Consider the following 25,255-nt stretch of genomic DNA (forward strand, 5'->3'; position numbering starts at 1 on the left):
GGAGATAAGGGGAGGGAGAAAAAATAATAAATTACTGATAGGAGTTTGTTATAAGTCTCCAAAAATAATGGAAGCAGTGGAGAATATCCTCATAAAGCAAATAGATGAAGCAGCGACTCAAGGAGAAGTCATTATTATGGGGGACTTCAACTACCCTGAAATACTTTGGGGAACAGAAACCTGTAGTTCCAGCAAAGGTAATAGGTTTTTGACAACTATGAGAGACAATTACCTTTCACAACTGGTTCAGGACCCAACAAGAAGGGGGGCACTGCTAGACCTAAAATTAACCAACAGGCCAGATCGCATATCAAATATACGAGTTGGGGGTCACTTGGGTAATAGTGATCACAAAATAATAAGTTTTCATGTATCCTTTAATAAGATGTGTAGTAGAGGGGTTACAAGGACACTAAACTTCAGGAAGGCAAATTTCCAACGGTTGAGAGATGATCTTAGTGCAATAAACTGGGACGATATCCTGAGACATAAAGCTACACAAAGCAAATGGGAGACATTTATTAGCATCCTGAATAGGACCTGTGCACAATATATACCCTATGGGAATAAACATGCTAGAAATAGGAGGAAACCACTATGGCTAAATAGAGCTGTAAGGGGTGCAATAAGTGACAAAAAGAAAGCATTTAGAGAACTAAAGCAAGTAGGTAGTGATGAGGCATTAAATAAATATAGAAAATTAAATAAATTATGTAAAAAACAAATCAAGGCAGCAAAGATTGAGGCAGAGAGAATCATTGCCAGAGAAAGTAAAAATAACCCCAAAATATTCTTTAACTACATAAATAGTAAAAAACTAAAAAATGATAGTGTTGGCCCCCTTAAAAGTAGTCTGGGTGAAATGGTGGATGAGGATGAGGAAAAAGCCAATATGCTAAATGATTTTTTTTCAACAGTATTTACACAAGAAAATCGCATGACAGAAAACATGATTAGTGATAACAAAAATTCTCCAGTAAATGTCACTTGTTTAACCCAGCAGGAAGTATGGCGGCGTCTAAAAATCACTAAAGCTGACAAATCCCCGGGCCCGGATGGGATACACCCGCGAGTACTACAGGAATTAAGTAACGTCATAGATAGACCATTATTTTTAATCTTTAAAGATTCCATAATAACAGAGTCTGTACCACACGACTGGCGTATAGCAAATGTGGTGCCAATATTCAAAAAGGGGACAAAAACCGAACTTGGAAATTATAGGCCAGTAAGCTTAACCTCTACTGTGGGTAAAATCCTGGAGGGTTTCCTAAGAGATGCTATACTAGAGTATCTGAAGAAGAATAACCTCATGACCCAATATCAACATGGGTTTACGAGGGACCGTTCCTGTCAAACTAATCTGATCAGTTTTTATGAGGAGGCAAGTTCTGGACTGGACCGAGGAAATGCAGTGGATGTTGTGTATATGGACTTTTCAAAAGCTTTTGATACGGTTCCACACAAAAGATTGATACATAAAATGAGAACAATGGGGATAGGGGAAAATATATGTAAGTGTCACGGGTGTGTCGCCACGAAGATCGTCGCGATTACACAGCCTGACTTCTCGCAGCTGAGTTTTTGGTGCTTGGTGTTTTTCGGCAGGGAGGGAGTTAATTCTCTCTCTCTGTGCTAGACGAGGCCCAGCCTCGCCCAGCTGCAGTTAATTCTGCAGTATTGGGACTCCTTCAAATACCTGCCGTTCTGATAGGGTGGTTGTCGGTGAAAGCTTTTCATGCAGACTATCGGAGTGATACGTGGTATTGTGAAGTAGGAGCGAAGTGTACTCGGTGTGGTTTTTTCCCTTCCTCGCTTTATTCTTTATCCCCTTACCCGTTGGTGTTCCCTCCGTTGTAGTGGTGTAAGTTTTTGTATGCAAGGTGGTTTTTGGTTTGCCCCTTGTACTGTCTCGTTCGTCTTGTACTGTGTTTGGCATATACGGTCCTGTCCCCAATTGTTGTGATCGGGGTCATTCTCAGGACTAGATTACTGAGGTTCAGGGATTCTCAGGAGGTAGGTTTACGCTGGCGGCCTGGACCTCTGTACCATCAACAGTACCTCCAGGTAGAGGGATTAGGCAGGGCCTCAGTGTAGGGTCAGCATAGGCTCCTGACCTCCTGAACGCCGAGACAGCGTGACAGTAAGTGGATTAAGAACTGGCTCAGTGATAGGAAACAAAGGGTGGTTATTAATGGAACACATTCAGACTGGGTCTCAGTTAACAGTGGGGTACCACAGGGGTCAGTATTGGGCCCCCTTCTTTTTAACGTATTTTTTAATGACCTTGTAGGGGGCATACAGAGTAGTATTTCAATATTTGCAGATGATATTAAACTCTGCAGGGTAATCAATACAGAGGAAGACAATTTTATATTACAGGAGGATCTATGTAAACTAGATGCTTGGGCTGATAAATGGCAAATGAGCTTTAATGGAGATAAATGTAAGGTAATGCACTTGGGCAGAGGAAATAAAATGTATAATTATATGCTTAATTGTAAAACACTGGGAAAAACTGTCACTGAAAAAGACCTGGGTGTATTAGTGGACGACAAGCTCACGTTTGGTGGCCAGTGTCAGGCAGCTGCTGCAAAGGCAAATAAAATAATGGGATGCATTAAAAGAAGCATAGATGCTCATGGGGAGAACATAATTTTACCTCTATACAAGTCACTAGTGGGACCACACTTAGGATACTGTGTACAGTTCTGGTCTCCGGTGTATAAGAAAGACATAGCTGAACTAGAGCGGGTGCAGAGAAGAGCGACCAAGGTTATTAGAGGACTGGGGGGTCTGCAATACCAAGACAGGTTATTACACTTGGGGTTATTTAGTTTGGAAAAACGAAGGCTTAGGGGTGACCTTATTACTATGTACAAGTGTATAAGGGGACCGTACAAAGACCTTTCTACTGATCTTTTTACTCTGAGGACGGGGACAAGGGGGCATCTTCTACGTCTGGAGGAAAGAAGGTTTAATCATAATCACAGACGCGGATTCTTTACTGTAAGAGCAGTGAGACTATGGAGCTCTCTGCCGCATGATGTTGTAATGAGTGATTCACTACTAAAATTTATGGATGTCTTTCTTGAAAAGTATAATATTACAGGTTATATATACTAAATTCCTTGATAGGGCGTTGATCCAGGGAACTAGTCTGATTGTCGTATGGAGTCGGGAAGGAATTTTTTTTCCCCAATGTGGAGCTTAGTGTTTGCCACATGTTTTTTTTTTGCCTTCCTCTGGATCAACATGTTAGGCGATGGGTTGAACTAGATGGACTTAGTCTTTCTTCAACCTTAAAAACTATGTTACTATTAGTGTTGAGCGAGTATGTTCTGTCCGAGTACGCTCGGGCCGAGCACCGAGTATTTACAGCTGCTCGGTGATAAGGTTAAATCGCTCCTGTGTGCATGATTTGCGACTGTTTGACAGTTTTATTACATGTGAGGAATGTCTATTTCTTACACATTCCTCACATGTAATAAAGCTGCCAAACAGTCGCAAATCATGCACACAGGAGCGATTTAACCTTATCACCGAGCAGCTGTAAATACTCGGAGCTCGGCCCGAGCATACTCGGACAGAACATACTCGCTCAACACTAGTTACTATGTTACCCCTAAACAGTGCTCACAAGCAGACATGTATGCGGTGGGTCCACACGTACAGTACAGACCAAAAGTTTGGACACACCTTCTCATTTAAAGATTTTTCTGTATTTTCATGACCATGAAAATTGTACATTCACACTGAAGGCATCAAAACTATGAATTAACACATGTGGAATTATATACTTAACAAAAAAGTGTGAAACAACAGAAAAAATGTCTTATATTCTAGGTTCTTCAAAGTAGCCACCTTTTGCTTTGATGACTGCTTTGCACGCTCTTGGCATTCTCTTGATGAGCTTCAAGAGGTAGTCACCGGACATAGTTTTCACTTCATAGGTATGCCCTGTCAGGTTTAATAAGTGGGACTTCTTGCCTTATAAATGGGGTTGGGACCATCAGTTGTGTTGTGCAGACGTCTGGTGGATACACAGCTGATAGTCCTACTGAATAGACTGTTAGAATTTGTATTATGGCAAGAAAAAAGCAGCTTAAGTAAAGAAAAACGAGTGGCCATCATTACTTTAAGAAATGAAGGTCAGTCAGTCCGAAAACTTGGGCAAACTTTGAAAGTGTCCCCAAGTGCAGTTGCAAAAACCATCAAGTGCTACAAAGAAACTGGCTCACATGAGGACCGCCCCAGGAAAGGAAGACCAAGAGTCACCTCTGCTTCTGAGGATAAGTTTATCCGAGTCACCAGCCTCAGAAATCACAGGTTAACAGCAGCTCAGATTAGAGACCAGGTCAATGCCATACAGAGTTCTAGCAGCAGACACATCTCTTCAACAACTGTTAAGAGGAGACTTTGTGCAGCAGGCCTTCATGGTAAAATAGCTGCTAGGAAACCACTGCTAAGGACAGGCAACAAGCAGAAGAGACTTGTTTGGGCTAAAGAACACAAGGAACGGACATTAGACCAGTGGAAATCTGTGCTTTGGTCTGATGAGTCCAAATTTGAGATCTTTGGTTCCAACCACCGTGTCTTTGTGCGACGCAGAAAAGGTGAACGGATGGACTCTACATGCCTGGTTCCCACCGTGAAGCATGGAGGAGGAGGTGTGATGGTGTGGGGGTGCTTTGCTGGTGACACTGTTGGGGATTTATTCAAAATTGAAGGCATACTGAACCTGCATGGCTACCACAGCATCTTGCAGCGGCATGCTATTCCATCCGGTTTGCGTTTAGTTGGACCATCATTTATTTTTCAACAGGACAATGACCCCAAACACACCTCCAGGCTGTGTAAGGGCTATTTGACCAAGAAGGAGAGTGATGGGGTGCTACGCCACATGACCTGGCCTCAAGAGTCACCAGACCTGAACCCAATCGAGATGGTTTGGGGTGAGCTGGACCGCAGAGTGAAGGCAAAAGGGCCAACAAGTGCTAAGCATCTCTGGGAACTCCTTCAAGATTGTTGGAAGACCATTTCCGGTGTCTACCTCTTGAAGCTCATCAAGAGAATGCCAAGAGTGTGCAAAGCAGTCATCAAAGCAAAAGGTGGCTACTTTGAAGAACCTAGAATATAAGACATATTTTCAGTTGTTTCACACTTTTTTGTTAAGTATATAATTCCACATGTGTTAATTCATAGTTTTGATGCCTTCAGTGTGAATGTACAATTTCCCTAGTCATGAAAATACAGAAAAATCTTTAAATGAGAAGGTGTGTCCAAACTTTTGGTCTGTACTGTACATGAAGACTAATTTTAAACCAGTCTTGTTTACTGATGAGAGCCGGGTAACCCTGGATGGTGCAGATGGATGAAGTAGTGGATGGTTGATGGATGGCCACCATGTCTCAACAACACTGCAACGTCAGCAAGAAGGCGGTGGAGTCATGTTTTGGGCTGGAGTCATTGCAAGAGAGCTGGTAGCCCATTTAGGGTCCCTTAGGTGTGAAAATTACCTCAGCAAAGTATATAGAGTTTCTAACTGACCACTTTCTTCCATGGTACAAAAAGAAGAACTGTTTCATCCATAGCAAAATCATCTTCATGCTGACAATGCCCCATCTTATACTGCGAAGAAACCTCTGAGCCATTGGCGGCTATGGTCATAAACGGATAGAAACTTATGGTGTGGCCACCACCAGGTCCGGACTCTGTCAAAAAAGCAGCCTTGCCACAAAAACCTCACCAGCCCACATACTATAACACTCATTACCCCTGATCAGTGAATTTTGCTTTACTTTGTCATGCCCCTCACTCTCCTAAAAGGAGTTATTTGAAGAGCCACATGTGAATGGCGCCACAGTGCGTATGATCGACCACAGCACCGTTTACATGGTGCTCTACAGAGCTCCGATTCTTGGGATCATGTTGGTCCCAGCAGTCGGATCTCCAGCGATTTGACAGTTATCCCCTATCCAGAGGAGAGGGGATTACTTAGAATAATCCATTTAAACAGGCTTTCCAATATTTAGTCTTATTTGGCCATAGTAATATTGAAAATACTAAACCTCTCAGACAACAGGACTGGAGAAGTGGTACTGTGCAGTGTATATATACAGGACAGGAGGAGTGGTACTGTGCAGTGTATACATACAGGATAGGAGAAGTGGTACTGTGAAGTATATATACAGGACAGGAGGAGTGGTACTGTCAGGGCCGGACTGGGACAAAAAAGCAACCCTGGCACACAAACCCCACCAGCCCACATACTATAACACTCCCCACCCCCAATCAGTGAATTTTCCTATACTTTCTCGTGCCCCTCATCGATCTCTTAAAGGAGTTATTTCAAGAGCCACATGTGCATGGCTCAGCAGTAGTGCATGATCCACCACAGCTCCACTTACATGGTGCGATTCAGTGTTCCGCTTCTCAAGATTGTGGGGGTCTCAGCGGTCAGATCACCAGTGATTGAATAACATCCAAACTTGGGACAACCAATTGAAACAGGTTTTCCAACATTTTTTATATTAGAAAATAATAAGCCAATAGTGATGCTCCCGAATAGAGGCGTATATAGAAATCAAAAGTTCTAATTGGGCCCTCCCACTCCCCCACCCTCAAAAGAAAAAAAAATTGGTGGGGTCGCAGAGGAGCATTTCTCACAACTTTGCAGCCTTTGAAAGTAATTTTACAAAGTATGACATCAATAAAAGTGCCCCAAAAACACTGTAAGATACCCCCACAGTGAATTCCTCCACTGTACCCTTCACACAGACACACAGTATGATGTCCCTACAGTACCCCACCCCTCAACTCCCTTGGAAAAGAATGGTAACACCAACATAGTATTATCTCCCAAAAGTGACCCCAACACAGCTCTCCATGCAGTATGATGGCCCCACACCTCTCAACACTGTATAATGCCCCCACACAGTATGATGGACCCCACAAATACCTTCACACTGTATAATTGCTTTCACACAGTATAAAGACTCTCACATAGCCTTCCATATAGTATAATGCACCCCATAGTCCTTCATATAATATAATGCACTCCCCATTGTCCCCCATATAGTATAATGCACTCCCCATAGTCCCCCATATAGTATAATGCACTTCCCATAGTCCTCCATATAGTATACTGAACTCCCCATAGTCCTCCATACAGTATAATGCACTCCCCATAGTCCTCCATATAGTATAATGCACTCCCTATAGTCCTCCATATAGTATAATGCACTCCCCATAGTCTTCCATATAATATAATGCACTCCCCATAGTCCTCCATACAGTATAATGCACTCCCCATAGTCCTCCATACAGTATATTACTCTCCCCATAGTAATCCATACAGTATAATGCACCCCCATAGTCCTCCATATAGTATAATGCACTCCCCATAGTCCTCCATATTGTATAATGCACTCCCCATCGTCCTCCATATTGTATAATGCAATTCCCATAGTCCTCCATACAGTATAATGCACTCCCCATAGTCCTCCATATAGTATAATGCACCCCCCTAGTCCTCCATATAATATAATGCACTCCCCATAGTCCTCCATATAGTATAATGCACCCCCATAGTCCTCCATATAGTATAATGCACCCCCATAGTCCTCCATATAGTATAATGCACCCCCATAGTCCTCCAAACAGTATAATGCACTCCCCATAGTCCTCCATTTCATATAATGCACTCCCCATAGTTCTCCATATTGTATAATGCACTCCCCATAGTCCTCCATATTGTATAATGCACTCCCCATAGTCCTTCATATAGTATAATGCACTCCCCGTAGTCCTCCATATAGTATACTGCACTCCCCATAGTCCTTCATATAGTATAATGCACTCCCCATGGTCCTCCATATAGTATACTGCACTCCCCATAGTTCTCTATATAGTATAATGCACTCCCCCTACTCCTCCATATAGTATAATGCACCCCATAGACCTCCACATAGTATAGTGCACTCCCCATAGTGCTCCATATAGTATAATGCACCCCATAGTCCTTCATATAGAATAATGTACTCCCCATAGTCCTCCATACAGTATAATGCACTCCTCATAGTCCTCCATATAGTATACTGCACTCCCCATAGTTCTCTATATAGTATAATGAACTCCCCCCTACTCCTCCATATAGTATAATGCACCCCATAGACCTCCATATAGTATAGTGCACTCCCCATAGTGCTCCATATAGTATAATGCACCCCATAGTCCTTCATATAGAATAATGTACTCCCCATAGTCATCCATACAGTATAATGCACTCCTCATAGTCCTCCATATTGTATAATGCACTCCCCATAGTCCTCCATATAGTATAATGTAGCCCCCCCATAATTCTCTCTATAGTATAATGCAACCCCATAGTCCCCATTATATAGTATAATGCACCCCCATAGTCCTCCAAACAGTATAATGCACTCCCCATAGTCCTCCATTTTGTATAATGCACTCCCCATAGTTCTCCATATAGTATAATGCACTCCATAGTCCTTCATATAGTATAATGCACTCCCCATAGTCCTCCATATAGTATACTGCACTCCCCATAGTCCTCCATATAGTATAATGCACTCCATAGTCCTTCATATAGTATAATGCACTCCCCATAGTCCTCCATATAGTATACTGCACTCCCCATAGTTCTCCATATAGTATAATGCACCCCATAGTCCTTCATATAGAATAATGTACTCCCCATAGTCATAGTCCTCCATATAGTATACTGCACTCCCCATAGTCCTCCATATAGTATAATGCACTCCATAGTCCTTCATATAGTATAATGCACTCCCCATAGTCCTCCATATAGTATACTGCACTCCCCATAGTTCTCCATATAGTATAATGCACCCCATAGTCCTTCATATAGAATAATATACTCCCCATAGTCCTCCATACAGTATAATGCACTCCTCATAGTCCTCTATATTGTATAATGTACTCCCCATAGTCTTCCATATAGTATAATGCACTCCCCATAGTCCTCCATATAGTATAATGCAGCCCCCATAATCCTCCCTATACTATAATGCACCCCCATAGTCCTCCATATAGTATAATGCACCCCCATAGTCCTCCAAACAGTATAATGCACTCCCCATAGTCCTCCATATAGTATAATGCAGCCCCCCATAATCCTCCCTATAGTATAATGCACTCCCCATGGTCCCCCATATAGTATAATGCACTGCCCATAGTCCTCCATATAGTATACTGAACTCCCCATAGTCCTCCATATAGTATAATGCACTCCCCATAGTCCTCCATATAGTACAATGCACTCCCCATAGTCATCCATTTAGTAGAATGCACTCCCCATAGTCCTCCATACAGTATACTGCACTCCCCATAGTCCTCCATATAGTATACTGCACTCTTCATAGTCCCCCATACAGTATAATGCACTCCCCATAGTCCTCCATATAATATAATGCAATCCCCATAGTTTTCCATATAGTATAATGCACTCCCCATAGTCCTCCATACAGTATATTACACTCCCCATAGTCCTCCATATAATATAATGCACTCCACATAGTTCTCCATATTGTATAATGCACTCCCCATAATCCCCCATGCAGTATTCTGACCACCACAATGTTCTTACTGATTTAAAAAAAAGAAACAAATAATAATAATACAATATTCACCTCTCCTCCTCGTTCTCATGTAGTGACATCATCGCGCGCAATGCCCCTATATGTGTATATGTATGTGACTGCTGCAAACACTAAGGGTTCCATGTAGCCAGGACTCACCCAGATCCTGAAGATGGGGGAAGATGATAGGCTTCAGGGGTTGCAGAGCTGGGCACACAGAGGAGCAGATCCAATGGGGACCCATGCCGGAAGCAGCGATATCGTCCACAGGTGGGTGCGCAGAGGAGCAGCAGATCCCATGGGGACACACGCCGGAGACACACGCTGATGCTGGAGTCGCAAGCCAGGGACGCACGCCAGCGCAAGGCGTGAACTCCGCCCATATTCATATGCAGGTATAGGTCACTGAGTTCAACGTCACACTTGTCATCATCCGCGCACACACTGCCTGTGTGCAGGGGTCTTAAAGGGCCGGTGATCGAGATTTAAAGGGCCCATATCTCAAAAACGGGGCTGGAGGCCCACTCCTCAGTTCAGTGCTGCAGCCCAGCGGGCATCTGCCCAGTTGGGCAGATGGCCTGGCCGCCACCCTCCTCTGACCTCAACCCTATTGAGAACCTTTGGAGTATCCTCAAGCAAAAGATCTATGAGGGTGGGAGGCCGATCACATCAAAACACATCTGGAGGTGATTCTGACATCCTGCAAAGAAATTGAAGCAGAAACTATCCAAAAACTCACAAGTTCAATGGCTGCAAGAATTGTGACGGTGACATCAAACAAGGGTCCTATGATACCATGTAACTTAGCCTGTTAAGATGTTTTTGATTGAAAAAGCTTTTGATTTCAGTAAATGTGACCTCTTAATGCTGCAAATTCAACAAATGATCATTTTCAGTTATTTACAAAATAAAAAATGTTTGGAAACTCTATTGTGCAGAATAATTTGGAAAGGGGCATTTTGAGTTTTATTAGTTTTGAAAAAAATGTTATTATCATTGGGAGGTTTGTCCAATAAAATGTGATTTATCCTCTAACAGTTGATGATTTTAACATTATACTGACTCATTTGCATCGATCGTTAAGGAAAATCTGAGATAAATAGCATTTCTACATGTATAATAATTTGGAACGCAGTGTATGTATTTATTTTTGAGGATGCAGTTGGTGCGGCTGCTATCTGTATGACTAGCAGCACATCCTCAATATCACAAGCACCTAAAATACTGGATTTAGTAGTCACTCACCTGCAGTCTCTCTGAAACTCCTTTGATTCATCTGTACAGTAGAAAAACTTTCCCTTGAAAAGCTGGACCGCCACAACAGCGAAGATAAACATGAAGAGCATGTAAACGATGAGGATATTCAGGACGTTCTTCAGGGAGTTCACCACGCAGTCAAAAACAGCCTGGAGAGTGAGAGACAATGGCGGCATTACGACAATTCAAAGTAAGAAATTAATTAGGAAGTTACTATTAGTGCTGGTATCTCCTGATATGTGTATATGTATCTATATGTGGATATGTATATATACAGTGGGTACGGAAAGTATTCAGACCCCTTTAAATTTTTCACTCTTTGTTTCATTGCAGCCATTTGGTAAATTCTAAAAAGTTCATTTTTTTTCTCATTAAAGTACACTCTGTACCCCATCTTGACTGAAAAAAAGCAGAAATGTAGAAATTTTTGCAAATTTATTAAAAAAGAAAAACTGAATTATCACATGGTCATAAGTATTCAGACCCTTTGCTCAGTATTGAGTAGAAGCACCCTTTTGAGCTAGTACAGCCATGAGTCTTCTTGGGAATGATGCAACAAGTTTTTCACACCTGGATTTGGGGATCCTCTGCCATTCTTCCTTGCAGATCCTCTCCAGTTCCGTCAGGTTGGATGGTGAACGTTGGTGGACAGCCATTTTCAGGTCTCTCCAGAGATGCTCAATTGGGTTTAGGTCAGGGCTCTGGCTGGGCCAGTCAAGAATGGTCACAGAGTTGTTCTGAAGCCACTCCTTTGTTATTTTAGCTGTGTGCTTAGGGTCATTGTGTTGTTGGAAGGTGAATCTTCGGCCAAGTCTGAGGTCCAGAGCACTCTGGAAGAGGTTTTCATCCAGGATATCTCTGTACTTGGCCACATTCATGTTTCCTTCAATTGCAACCAGTCGTCCTGTCCATGCAGCTGAAAAACACCCCCATAGCATGATGCTGCCACCACCATGTTTCACTGTTGGGATTGTATTGGGCAGGTGATGAGCAGTGCCTCGTTTTCTCCACACATACCGCTTAGAATTATCACCAAAATGTTCTATCTTTGTCTCATCAGACCAGAGAAGCTTATTTCTCATAGTCTGGGAGTCCTTCATGTGTTTTTGAGCAAACTCTATGCGGGCTTTCAAATGTCTTGCACTGAGGAGATGCTTCCGTCGGGCCACTCTGCCATAAAGGCCCGACTGGTGGAGGGCTGCAGTGATAGTTGACTTTGTGGAACTTTCTCCCATCTACCTACTGCATCTCTGGAGCTCAGCCACAGTGATCTTGGGGTTCTTCTTTACCTCTCTCACCAAGGCTCTTCTCCACCTCTCTCACCAAGGCTCTTCTCCCACGATTGCTCAGTTTGGCTGGACGGCCAGGTCTAGGATGACTTCTGGTGGTCTCAAACTTCTTCCATTTAAGGATTATGGAGGCCACTGTGCTCTTAGGAACCTTGAGTAATGCAGAAATTCTTTTGTAACCTTGGCCAGATCTGTGCCTTGCCACAATTCTGTCTCTGAGTTCATTGGGCAGTTCCTTTGAGCTCATGATTCTCATTTCATCTGACATGCACTGTGAGCTGTGAGGTCTTATATAGACAGGTGCCTAGCTTTTTACTAGACGCAGGGCCTGTGTTCACTAGGTGTGTCATTCTGCTGGATGGCGCAGAGTCGAGTGTGCTGGAGCTGGTGAGTGTCCAGCCAAAATATGAGCTGAGAGAGAGAAAGATGTGCCGGGGTCTCTCTGAATGGAGACTGCATGGGTCAGGTAGGAAAGCTGAGCAGTCTGTGTGTGCAGAGAATCTTGTGGAAGCTGCAGCTTGTTCAGTGTCAACTGTGCCCAGAGTTGAACACTTTTGTTTTGCGCTTGAAGCTGCTGGAGCTCAGGCTGAAGGTGATACCAAGACTTGTGATATCTTGCCTCTTCTGTGTTTCAAGTCTGCTCTGGGAGAAAGGACTGTAATATGTTAGGGTGACATATGTGCCTGCTGAATGGACGGTTTGTTTGCTGTGATACATTTGTGCCCAGAAAAGGCTGTTTTTGGTTTTGAATCTGTTACAATTTTATGAAAGCAATAAAACTGAACGTATTTTGACCAAACTGCATTGCCTGTGTGAACACTACTTAATGCCTACCTGAGAGCATACATTTCTACACTTTCTTGCCAGAATATTTGTACTACTATGAAGCTATAGCTTCTAAAATAATGTTACCATACAGTGCTCACACAATATTGTGCTTGCATAATACTGCCATATAATGCTTAAAGATGCCTATATACAGAGTCCAAATATTACCATATATATTTAGGACTCATATTTATTATACAGTACCCACATAATGCTTCCAATCTCAGAGCTTATATAAAATATTGGAATAATGTACCCAAATAAGTTCCACTTAACACTGATGGATATATGCTTTATAGTGTCACAGTTCTCCCTATTATTAGGTAAAGGGCTCACTGAAAACAAACACTTTCCCAACTACTGGAACTGACTGTAGACCTGATTAGTGTCCGGTTACTGCTGGAAGTCCGTTCATCAGCAGCACTGTAGGAAATGGTGGTCCTAGGCATATGGCCAGTTCGCCTTTCCCAAGTGTAACCCCTGAGTTCATCACTAGCGTACTTATATAGAGAAATCCAGTCCAGCATCTTCATGAGAGATACCCACTCTATACTTTGCCATCATTGTCAGTATGCTTCATCATGCAGACATCATCTGATTTTAGTCTTTGGTCATCTTACTGGAAAATACACATGGTACTTACCTTCAGTTTGGGCAGTCGCTTAATGGTTTTCAGAGGCCTCAAGACACGGAGAACACGCAGAGATTTGATGGTGCTAATGTCCTTTCCTTTACTCCCACCTCTGTTGTGAGACCAAAAAAGAAGAGGAAGACGAGAAGAGGAGGAAGAGGCAGAAGTAGTCAGGAGAAGGATGTTAGGAAGAAAGAAAGTGAAGAAGAGGTTTACCAAGAAAGGAGAATTAACATTAAAGAAAGAAAATTAAGAAGCAAAGAAGAAAGATAGAAACATCAAGGAAGAAGCGAGAGACAGAGATGAGCATGGGACATGACCGTGCATGGAAGAGAAAAATGAAACGTAGTCATAAAACATGCAGGCAGACCAGATATAAATATAAGATAGTAGAAATTTTAGATTGAGTAGAGATATTAAAGATAAGAAAATTAGATGGAAAGGAAAGAAGAGAAAAAGAAAATAAGAGAGAACTGTTAGTGGAGCTGGGAATTGGAAACTACTAGGTGGTTACATGTCAAATGCCCTGGAGAATTTACCATCTGTCCTAATATCACACCCTCCCCTTTGAGATTTGCATTCATAACGCTAAATGAAATGCGGAAATCCCTAAGTGTCACCATTGCGGTAGATCCTAGAATCCCACATGGTCCTCACTAGCACTGTACAGACAGTGTCTAATATCACTGAGGAGCTGTCAGGAGATTATTGTGCTCCCAGGGACTTGCATGTGCCTAAATGACTGTACGCTGTAAGGTGGAGATGTGTGGGCAAAAGTGGTGAAGAAGACAGAGAAGAGAAAGACTGAGGACAAATGGACATTACCGCTGGTTACTCCTAAAGGAGGCAGCCGGTGTTGGAAGAGAGGGAATTAATCACACACATATGAGACAAATACAAGACACAACAAACACCTTCAAAAAAACAAATGTATTTCAACACAATGGCAATAACATCCTATTCCAGCCAGTGCCAATATTTTTTTTTTCTCATGCCCTTAAAACCCAAATCTCCTCTCACTGATGGTAAGTAATGAATGTGACGTGCATATATTATGTACATGTATAATTTATACATCGTTAAAAAAATAGGAAGAAAATGTGTCAAAAAAACTCAAGAGAACTCTTGTAGGCCAGGATCACACAGTACCGATTATGGATGTTTCTCCTTTAGCCTAAAGAAGGAGCTAATACATTTCCAGTCCTGGCACAGGCTAAGGACAAGAGGCATAAAAAAAAACTACTCCAAAATCATTGTCACATATATTTACATCATTCCTTGTTAGAAATCTACATATGGCGAGCTGGTTTTGGTTCACATAATAGGGGAGATTTATCAATAGTCTATAGAGTGATGTAAAGGGTAAGTACAGGTTCATCTCACAAAATTAGAATATCATCAACAAGTTAATTTATTTCAGTTTTTCAATACATAAAGTGAAACTCATATATTATATAGAGTCATTACAAACAGTGATCTATTCAAAGTGTTTATTTCTGTTAATGTTGATGATTATGGCTTACAGCCAATAAAAACACAAAAGTCATTATCTCAGTAAATTAGAATACTTTATAACAACAGCTTGAAAAATGTTTTTAAAATCCGAAATGTCCTACTGAAATGTCTGTTCAGTAAATGCCTCAATACTTGGTCGGGCTCCTTTTGCATCAATTACTGCATCAATGCGGCAATGTGGCATGGAGGCGATCAGCCTGTGGCCCTGCTGAGGGGTTATGGAAGCCCAGGTGGCTTTGATAGCAGCCTTCAGCTCGTCTGCATTGTTGGGTCTGGGGTCTCATCTTCCTCTTGACAATACCCCATAGATTCTCTATAATAGATTCTCTATGGGGTTAAGGTCAGGCGAGTTTGCTGCCAATCAAGCAAAGTGATACTGTTGTGTGTAAACCAGGTATTGGTACTTTTGGCCGTGTGGACAGGGGCCAAGTCCTGCTGGAGAATGACATTTCCATCTCCAAAAAGCTTGTGGGCAGAGGGAAGCATGAAGTGCTCTAATGTCCTGGTAGACGGCTGCGCTGACTTTGGTCTTGATAAAACACAGTGGACCTCCACCAGCAGATGACATGGCTCCCCAAACCATCACTGATTGTGGAAACTTCACACTAGACCTCAAGCAGCTTGGATTGTGGCCTCTCCACTCTTCCTCCAGACTCCGGGACCTTGATTTCCAAATGACATGCAAAATTTACTTTGCATTTACTTAGTGTGTCAATGACTACCTTCTGGACATCTGTCAAGTCAGCAGTCTTCCCCATGACTGTGGAGCCTACTGAAACAAACTAAGGGACCTTTTGAAATGCTTAGGAAGCCTTTGCATGTGATTTTTGTTTAATTATTTAAATTTACTGAGATAATGACTTTTGTGTTTTCATTGGCTGTAAGCAATATTCATCTACATTAACAGAAATAAACACTTGGAATAGATCACTCTGTTTGTAATGACTCTATATAATATGAGTTTCACTTTTTGTATTGAAGAACTGAAATAAATTAACTTTTTGATGATATTCTAATTTAGTGAGAAGCACCTGTGAGATGCAGTGAACTGAGAGGAGGAGGAGAGGGGCGTAGTGTACTGAGGGGGGAGGAGAGGGGAGCAGTGTACTGAGTGGGGAGGAGAGGGGCGCAGTGTACTGAGGGGGGAGGAGAGGGGGTGCAGTGTACTGAGGAGGGGAGGAGAAGGTTGCAGTGTACTGAGGAGGGGAGGAAATGGGTGCAGTGTACTGAGGAGGGGAAGAGAGGGGTGCAGTATACTATGGGGGAGGAGAGGGGTGCAGTGTACTGAGGGGGAGGAGAGTAGTGTAGTGTACTGAGGATTGATGAGAGGGGTGCAGTGTACTGAGGGGGAGGAGAAGAGGTGCAGTGTACTGAGGGGGGAGCAGAGGGGTGCAGTATACTGAGGAGGAGAGGGGTGCAGTGTACTGAGGGGGGAGCAGAGGGGTGCAGTATACTGAGGAGGAGAGGGGTGCAGTGTACTGTGGAGGGTAGGAGAGGAGTGCAGTTTACTGAGGGTTGAGGAGAAGGGTGCAGTGTACTGAGGGGGAGCAGAGGGGTGCAGTGTACTGAGTAGGGTAGGAGAGGGGTGCAGTGTACTGAGAGGGAGGGGAGGGGTGCAGTGTACTGAGTAGGTAAGAGAGAAGTGCAGTGTACTGAGGAGGGAAGTAGAGGGGTGCAGTGTACTGAGTAGGTAGGAGAGAAGTGCAGTGTACTGAGGAGGGGAGAAGAGGGGTGCAGTGTACTGAGGGGTGCAGTGTACTGAGTAGGTAGGAGAGAGGTGCAGTGTACAGAGGAGGGGAGGAGAGGGGTGCAGTGTACTGAGGAGGAGAGGGGGAGCAGTATACTGAGGAGGGGAAGAGGGGTGCAGTGTACTGAGGAGGGGAAGAGAGGGGTGCAGTGTACTGAGGAGGAGAGGAGAAGGGTGCAGTGTACAGAGGAGGGGAGGAGAGGGGTGCAGTGTACTGAGGAGGGGAAGAGGGGTGCAGTGTACTGAGGAGGGGAAGAGGGGGGTGCAGTGTACAGAGGAGGGGAAGAGAGGGGTGCAGTGTACAGAGGAGGGGAAGAGAGGGGTGCAGTGTACTGAGGAGGGGAAGAGAGGGGTGCAGTGTACTGAGGAGGGGAAGAGAGGGGTGCAGTGTACTGAGGTGGGGAAGAGAGGGGTGCAGTGTACTGAGGAGGGGAGGAGAGGGATGCAGTGTGCTGAGGAGGGGAAGAGAGGGGACCCACTGATAAATTTATATCGTTTCCAGGATATTCTAAACCTACCATTTGAATTGTATTATGGAAATTGAGATTTATTAACCAGAAGATGTTGGTCCACTCTTTGTGAGCCTGTGCCCACTGTGGATTCTTTAAGCCCCTGGCACTGGCTGGAGTGGGGTGCAGAGTCTAAGGAATCTCTTTGTTCTTTACCTTTAAGGGCTTATTTCTGTCTCAGACATTTATAGCATATCCTGTGAATATGCTATAATTGTCTGTTAGATGTGAGTCTCACCTTTGCGACCCATATCTGTTTTAGCAGCAAAGCCCCGTATTATGCAGCTATAAATATATATTTGGTGCATGCACAAATTGTAGCAGAGCACTGTTCATCAAGAAGCAGTGTAGATAATTAGACCTCATAATTTCTGCAATATTTTGTAAAGTAACTGTATTTTTAAAAAAAGATTATTAGAGAGGGTGTGTTGATCGGAAATCTTTAAGAAACTATACAGTCTTGGAAAAAGTTTTGAGACTGACATGAATTTTGTTTTTTATAAAGTTTACTGCTTCAGTTTTTATAATGGCAATTTGCTTTAACTCTAAATTGTTATGAAGATTGATCAGATTAATTGAAAAAAATTGCAAAGACATTCCTTGCCATTAAAATGAACTTAATCACAAAAAAACATTTCCACTTAATTTCAAAACTGCCACAAAATGATATGCTTACATCATTTATTGATCTTATCATTAGCTCAGGGGAAAGTTTTAACGAGGACAAGGCAGCTGATATCGCTATCTCATATTGATCGGACTGGTTGCAGTAAATTTGGGTTGGTGCTTGAAATCATTGTTTTCTTCTGTCAACCATGGTTACCTCCAAGGAAACCGTGCAGTTATCATTGTTTTGCATCAAAGGGGCTTTACAGGCAAGGGCATTGCTGTTTGTAAGATAGTCACTATATCAACCATTTATCGGATCTTCAAGATCTTCAGAGAGAGCTTTAATTGCTATGAAAAAGACTTCAATGCACCTAATAAATTCCAACAGGTGCCAGGGACGTATGCTAAAGAAGATTCAGCTACAGGATCAGTTCAACTCCAGTGCAGAGACTGCTTGGGAATGGCAGCAGACAGGTATGAGTGGATCTGCACACAATGTGAGGTGAAGGATTTTGGAGTCTAGCTTGGTGTCAAAACGGGCAACAAAGAAGCCACTTCTCTCCTAGAAGAACATGAATGACAGACTAGCGTTCAGCCGGAAGTACAGTGATTGGACAGCAGAGGACGGCGGTAAAGTTATTTTCTCTGATGAAGCCCCTTTCAGACTGTTTAGGACATCTGTAAAAATGAATGTCTGGACAAGAAAAGGGGCGCTACCATGAGTCCTGTGTCTGCCAACATTAAAGCCTCCTTAGACGATTCATGTATAGGGGCTTTTCATCTATGGAGGGGGGCACACGTGAATAAAGAATGAGATCTAAACCTCCTCCAAGAGCAAATTCTCCCACTGATCCAGGAGCAATTTGGTGATGATCAATGCTTTTTCCAAGATGATGGAGACCATGTCAGAAAACAAAAGTGATAACTAAGTGGCTTGGAACAAAACATTGACATTTTGTGTCCTTGGCCAGGAAACTGCCAAGATCTCAATACTATTGAGAACCTGTGGTCAATCCTCAAAAAGCAGAAGGACAAACAAAAACGTAGAAATTGTGTCAGTCTCAAAACCTTTGGCCATGACTGCAAGAAAGTGTTAATTCCTAATCCTAAATATGCATGTAATATATAACGTAGACAATGAATATCCTATGGGGAAAGAAGCCAATATCTACTATACATAACTTAATCTTCTAATGTCATGTGAACCCTGATTTGAGAAAGCAGAGAACATGTGCAGGACAGAGACGTTCAGAAGAGTTTGTAGGAGACAGTGCACTGTTTGAAATAAATAGTCGGGAGTCCTTGTATTAGGAGGTCACATGAAAAGGTGCTGAGACAATTCTGTAGCTTTCTATTATTACATGATCTTAGGATTTTACTATATATATATCATAGGTCAATTAGAGCAAATATCTGAACATAAATAATCATGGTAATTATCAAAACTGTGAGCACAATCAGAAAATAGATATTCTTGGTCTCGTCAGTAAATGCACACTGCCGATACGCCATCAAAATTAGCAATAGACTCAGTTGCATGGAGAATGTGCTTCACTGTAGTCATTTAATGTAATCAGTGAATATTGTTTAAAGAGGATCCGAGCCCATCCCCCCACTGAATGGAATAAGGAGAAGTGACAGGATGTTGGCAGTCTTGTCCTTCCTCTGCTGAGATTCTGTGAGATGACTCAAGTCTCGTGCTTCGCTATTAAACCTTTCTACAAGCAGCAGAGTTTATGTAGGAGAACATTAAAATGAAGCAGACCATTTCTTAGCCGTTCACTGAAGGACCCAGCACCTGTTCCTCCTCTTTATCCTTAACAAGTGATGTGACCCACCTAGTAACTTGCTATTAACACAGTGGTGGCTGCGTAAAGAGATTCACACCACCTATGGGAAATTGCTACGGGACTGTTAAATATACTTATTTTGTATATTTATTTATTCAGGACTTCTTACCAGATGCGATACTCCAAATATTAATATTTGATTATTTAACAGGGACCACTCTCCATGGACCACAAAGCAGCGGCAATGACCGCATTAGACTACAGGCTTGTGCCAATAAATAAGTTACCTTTACAGAACATGGAGAACCTCATAATTTAGGCTGGGTTTACACTCAGAATAGGGCACCAATAAGATGGACATCCCTCTAATTAATCATTAAGATATTGCACCTAAAGGGATTTTGGCATCTTATAAACAGATGACTAAATAATTGTATGAGGTCCAATCTTTGGGACTCCCACCAGTCCTGAGAAGAAAGCACTCCATCCCCCTTTACTGTTTTCCACTGCATAGCAGTGCCCTGACCACATGCTATGAATGGGATCCCTGCACAGCTGGATTATTAGACTCTTGGCTAGTGCCGAGCCCTTCGACCCCAGCGTGAGTGGGGTAGTCCGAGAGGTCCAACTCGCACTAAGCATAAAGTAATGGCATATCCTTGTAATGTGCCATCTATTAATCTTATGGACACAGTAATATCCCTTTAAACTATCAGTTACAATTACAATCACTTTGCTGATTTACACATTGATCAGAGTGTTTAATCACTCAATGCAAATTTACTACAATTTTCTGAAAAATATGTAAAATCCCGGCAAAAAATGCAAAGCGACGGCTGCGTGTGAATAAACCCAAACCATTGTCAGTCATCCTGCACCATCTGCACATAAGACACAATGTATCTCTACAATTTCCAGGAAATATTCATCAGCAGAATTAGACACGGCCTTATGTTTATTTTAGATGCAGCTAGATAGATGGAAAACACTCTCTATACACGAGGCATGGAGGAGATTGGTTACTTACGAAAATGCAAAAGCCACAAGAGCGCCACAAACGACAATAAAGTCAAGAATATTCCATAAATCTCTGAAATACGATCCCTGGTGCAGAATGAGGCCCAGATCCACCATCTAAGGAGAATAATAGGAAGATTAAAGCCTTGTTTTCTGGGACAGATTTTATCCATGGTTTTTGTGTATGGGGCATTTTCACAACATTTTGGTACAAATGCCTCAAGAATTAACATGCTGTGTTTTTTTCACACTGAAAAAAAAAACAGCATTTTGTGCACCTTAAGTGAATTTTCCCTTTGAAATCAATAGAAAATGTGTTAAAAAATTATTTACATTTTTTTTTATTTGAATCTTGGAGCAGAATCTGCTACAAAATTCACATAAAAAAAACCTCTGTATAAGGCTATGTTCACACGTTGCGTTTTTGCTGTTTTTGTCCGCAGCCAAAACCTGCTCCCTTGGCAGTAAAGAAGCAGCGTAAAAAAAAAAGCAGTTTTTGCTGTGTTTTTTCCTCCTGTGTTTTTGTCAGTGTACATTTGTTTCTTGTACATGCTGATAAAGTTTAGCGCATAAAAAAAAAACATGATTCAACTTACTCAGGTTTTTGCACTAAAAACACAGCAAAACCTGATACCTGTGTTTTTGACGCTGAAAGAAGGGACATGCTGCATTTTGCAAAAACGCGGCAGTTTTTCAAATCAGTCAGAAAATAAAACAATGCGTGTGCATGAGATTTCTGAAATCTCATAGACTTTTCTGGCACTGTAAAACACAGCTTAAAATTTGCATAAAAAAAGCTGCAAAAACGCATTAATTTCATTAATAGACTGGAACTTTTAGGGATGTTGTCTTCAATGCCACCAATGTCTATGAATTCCTAAGCATCTCAAGGGACATCCAAAATGGCCATAAAATGGCTGAGACGTGTGGAACAGTTTAATTTCTTGTTAAGAAGTTACATTAAAGGGGTTTTCCCGTGAACAAAGTTAATTTTAATCAATAGGTCTTGGAATAATGATAATGTTCACAATTGGATGTATTTAAAGAAAAATGTTCCTGTGCCGAGATAATCTTCTATTACAGCACAGGAAATTTTTTTTTTAAATACGGTACATGCAGTTGTGGAAATTATTATTATTCCAAGATGTATGGATTAAAATGAACTTTGTTCAATGGAAAACCCCTTTAACCATTGCCTACTCCTGATAATACTTTAATCCGTCATCATTGTCTTTGCTCCTACCTTGATAACCATTTCAAAGGTGAAGACACCAGTGAAGACATAGTCAAAATAACGTAGGACCTGCAGATAGAAAAAAAAAATGCGATTAAAATAAAGCTCTGTGTACAAATAGCAAGCGAGTCATATGAAGTATATGTCTTTATATATCACCACTATAAAGTGCTATTTATACACACACATTCTGCTTCATTCGTCCCACTGGGACCAATGTTCCCATTATTTCAATCAGCCTCCACTCTCCTCCCTCCATCTCCTCCTCTCCTGTTCACCCCCCTTCCCCCTGCGGGAACTGTCCACCGTGTATAAAGAGAGAGGAATTGCAAAGTAAGCATGGCTGCAGGAGGGCGGTGTGATTAACGGGCTGTCAGCGCGATTAACGGGCTGTCAGCGCAACTCGCACAATGCACCACCATCTTTTTGCGCGGAGCAACATTTACCCTGTACATGCCGGGTTTTCACCCATAATCTCACATATTCACCCCCCTTCCCCCGTAATCAGTTATTCGCGATAAAGTACGAATATTACTGCAATCACTAGAAACAGTTCTCACATGATGTGATGGTTCTCAGTGGTTGAGGAAAACATGACCCCACTATAGCCTTTCACCATCCCATTATGATGCTTCTCTTATATTATTGCCAGCTCTCCTGGGCTGTTACCTCAAGCTGAACGGCCCTCCGCTTCACTTATATCACACTCATCATTCTTATTATAGCTGTCAGATAACATAAATATAGAGGAAGCAAGGTGCCATAGCAAAGCTTAAAGTAGGGCCTCCATTTATGTCCTAGTTCACACACGTCAAACTCTGGCCTGCAGGGGGATTATATTTGGCCCGTAACGCCAGCACTGCCCCTCCATTATACTATATGGAGGACAACATGGGGCTGGGCCCATTATACTGTATGGAGCACTATGTGGGGCTATTATACTGTATGGAGGACTATGTGGGGTCCATTATACTGTATGGAGGACTATGTGTGGCCCAAAATACTGGATGGAGCACTATGTGTGGCCCATTATACTGTATGGAGGACTATGTGGGGCCCATTATACTGTATCGAGCACTATGTGGAGCCCATTATACTGTGTGGAGCACTATGTGGGGCCCATTATACAGTATGGAGGACTATGTGGGGCCCATTATACAGTATGGAGGACTATGTGGGGTCATTATTCTGTATGGAGGACTATGTAAGGCCTATTATACTGTATGGAGGACTATGTGGGGCCATTATTCTGTATGGAGGACTATGTGGGGCCATTATACTGTATGGAGGACTATGTGGGGCCATTATACTGTATGGAGGACTATGTGGGGCCATTATTCTATATGGAGGACTATGTGAGGCCATTATACTGTATGGAGGACTATGTAGGGCCCATTATACTGTATGGAGCACTATGTGGGGCCCATTATACTGTATGGAGGACTATGTGGACCCATTATACTGTATGGAGGACTATGTGGGGCCCATTATACTGTGTAGAGCACTATGTGGGGCCCATTATACTGTATGGAGCACTACGTGGGGCCCAAAATATTATATGGAGGACTATGTGGGGCCCATTATACTGTATGGAGGACTATGTGGGGCCCAAAATACTGTATGGAGCACTATGTGTGGCCCATTATACTGTATGGAGCACTATGTGGAGCCCATTATACTGTATGGAGGACTATGTGGGGCCCATTATTCTGTATGGAGGACTATGTGGGGCCCATTATATTGTATGGAGCACTATGTGGGGCCCATTATACTGTGTGGAGCACTATGTGGGGCCAATATACTGTATGGAGGACTATGTGGGGCCATTATACTGTATGGAGGACTATGTAGGGCCCATTATACTGTGTGGAGCACTATGTGGGGCCCATTATACTTTATGGAGCACTATGTGGAGCCCATTATACTGTATGGAGCACTATGTGGGGCCCATTATACAGTATGGAGGACTATGTGGGGCCATTATTCTATATGGAGGACTATGTGAGGCCATTATACTGTATGGAGGACTATGTGGGGCCATTATACTGTATGGAGGACTATGTGGGGCCATTATACTGTATAGAGCACTATGTGGGGCCCATTATACTGTATAGAGCACTATGTGGGACCATTATACTGTATGGAGCACTATGTTGGGCCATTATACTGTATGGAGGACTATGTGGGGTCCATTATACTGTATGGAGGACTATGTGGGGCCCATTATACTGTATAGAGCACTATGTGGGGCCCATTATACTGTATGGAGGACTATGTGGGGCCATTATACTGTATGGAGGACTATGTGGGGTCCATTATACTGTATGGAGCACTATGTGGGGCCCAAAATACTGTATGGAGCACTATGTGGGGCCCATTATACTGTATGAAGGACTATGTGTGGGGCCCATTATACGGTATGGAGCACTATGTGGGGCCCATTATACTGTATGGAGCACTATGTGGGGCCCATTATACTGTATGGAGGACTATGTGGACCCATTATACTGAATGGAGGACTTTGTGGGGCCCATTATACTGTGTAGAGCACTATGTGGGGCCCATTATACTGTATGGAGCACTATGTGGAGCCCATTATACTGTATGGAGCACTATGTGGGGCCCATTATACTGTATGGAGGACTATGTGGGGCCATTATTCTATATGGAGGACTATGTGAGGCCATTATACTGTATGGAGGACTATGTGGGGCCATTATACTGTATGGAGGACTATGTGGGGCCATTATACTGTATAGAGCACTATGTGGGGCCCATTATACTGTATAGAGCACTATGTGGGACCATTATACTGTATGGAGCACTATGTGGGGCCATTATACTGTATGGAGGACTATGTGGGGTCCATTATACTGTATGGAGGACTATGTGGGGCCCATTATACTGTATGGAGCACTATGTGGGGCCCATTATACTGTATGGAGGACTATGTGGGGCCATTATACTGTATGGAGGACTATGTGGGGTCCATTATACTGTATGGAGCACTATGTGGGGCCCATTATACTGTATGTAGGACTATGTGGGGCCCAAAATACTGTATGAAGGACTATGTGTGGGGCCCATTATACGGTATGGAGGGCTGTGTGGGGATCACAGGGGGCATCATATTGTGCTGACGGAAGTACAGTAGGGTCTTCATACCATGCGTGTGAAGGGTACTGTGGGGATATCATACTGTG

At 42.7% G+C, this 25,255-nt stretch overlaps 1 protein-coding gene across 9 annotated transcripts in view; it reads right to left on the reverse strand.

The window, feature by feature from the left end:
- CACNA1A (calcium voltage-gated channel subunit alpha1 A) overlaps window positions 1-25,255 on the reverse strand; it is a 691,505-nt gene that overhangs the window by 184,614 nt on the left and 481,636 nt on the right. For all 9 annotated transcript variants that reach the window (XM_073654330.1, XM_073654327.1, XM_073654325.1 and 6 more), the window contains exons 23-26: window positions 22,062-22,121; window positions 20,829-20,935; window positions 13,644-13,743; window positions 10,872-11,032 (exon numbers count right to left, since the gene is read on the reverse strand). In XM_073654330.1, the coding sequence (XP_073510431.1) occupies window positions 10,872-11,032; window positions 13,644-13,743; window positions 20,829-20,935; window positions 22,062-22,121 (428 nt within the window). The remainder of the gene's footprint in view (window positions 1-10,871; window positions 11,033-13,643; window positions 13,744-20,828; window positions 20,936-22,061; window positions 22,122-25,255) is intronic.

The sequence above is a fragment of the Phyllobates terribilis genome, unplaced genomic scaffold, assembly GCF_046119375.1.
Source record: "Phyllobates terribilis strain yellow unplaced genomic scaffold, ASM4611937v1 Scaffold_11__3_contigs__length_659146591, whole genome shotgun sequence".
NCBI lineage: Eukaryota > Metazoa > Chordata > Amphibia > Anura > Dendrobatidae > Phyllobates > Phyllobates terribilis.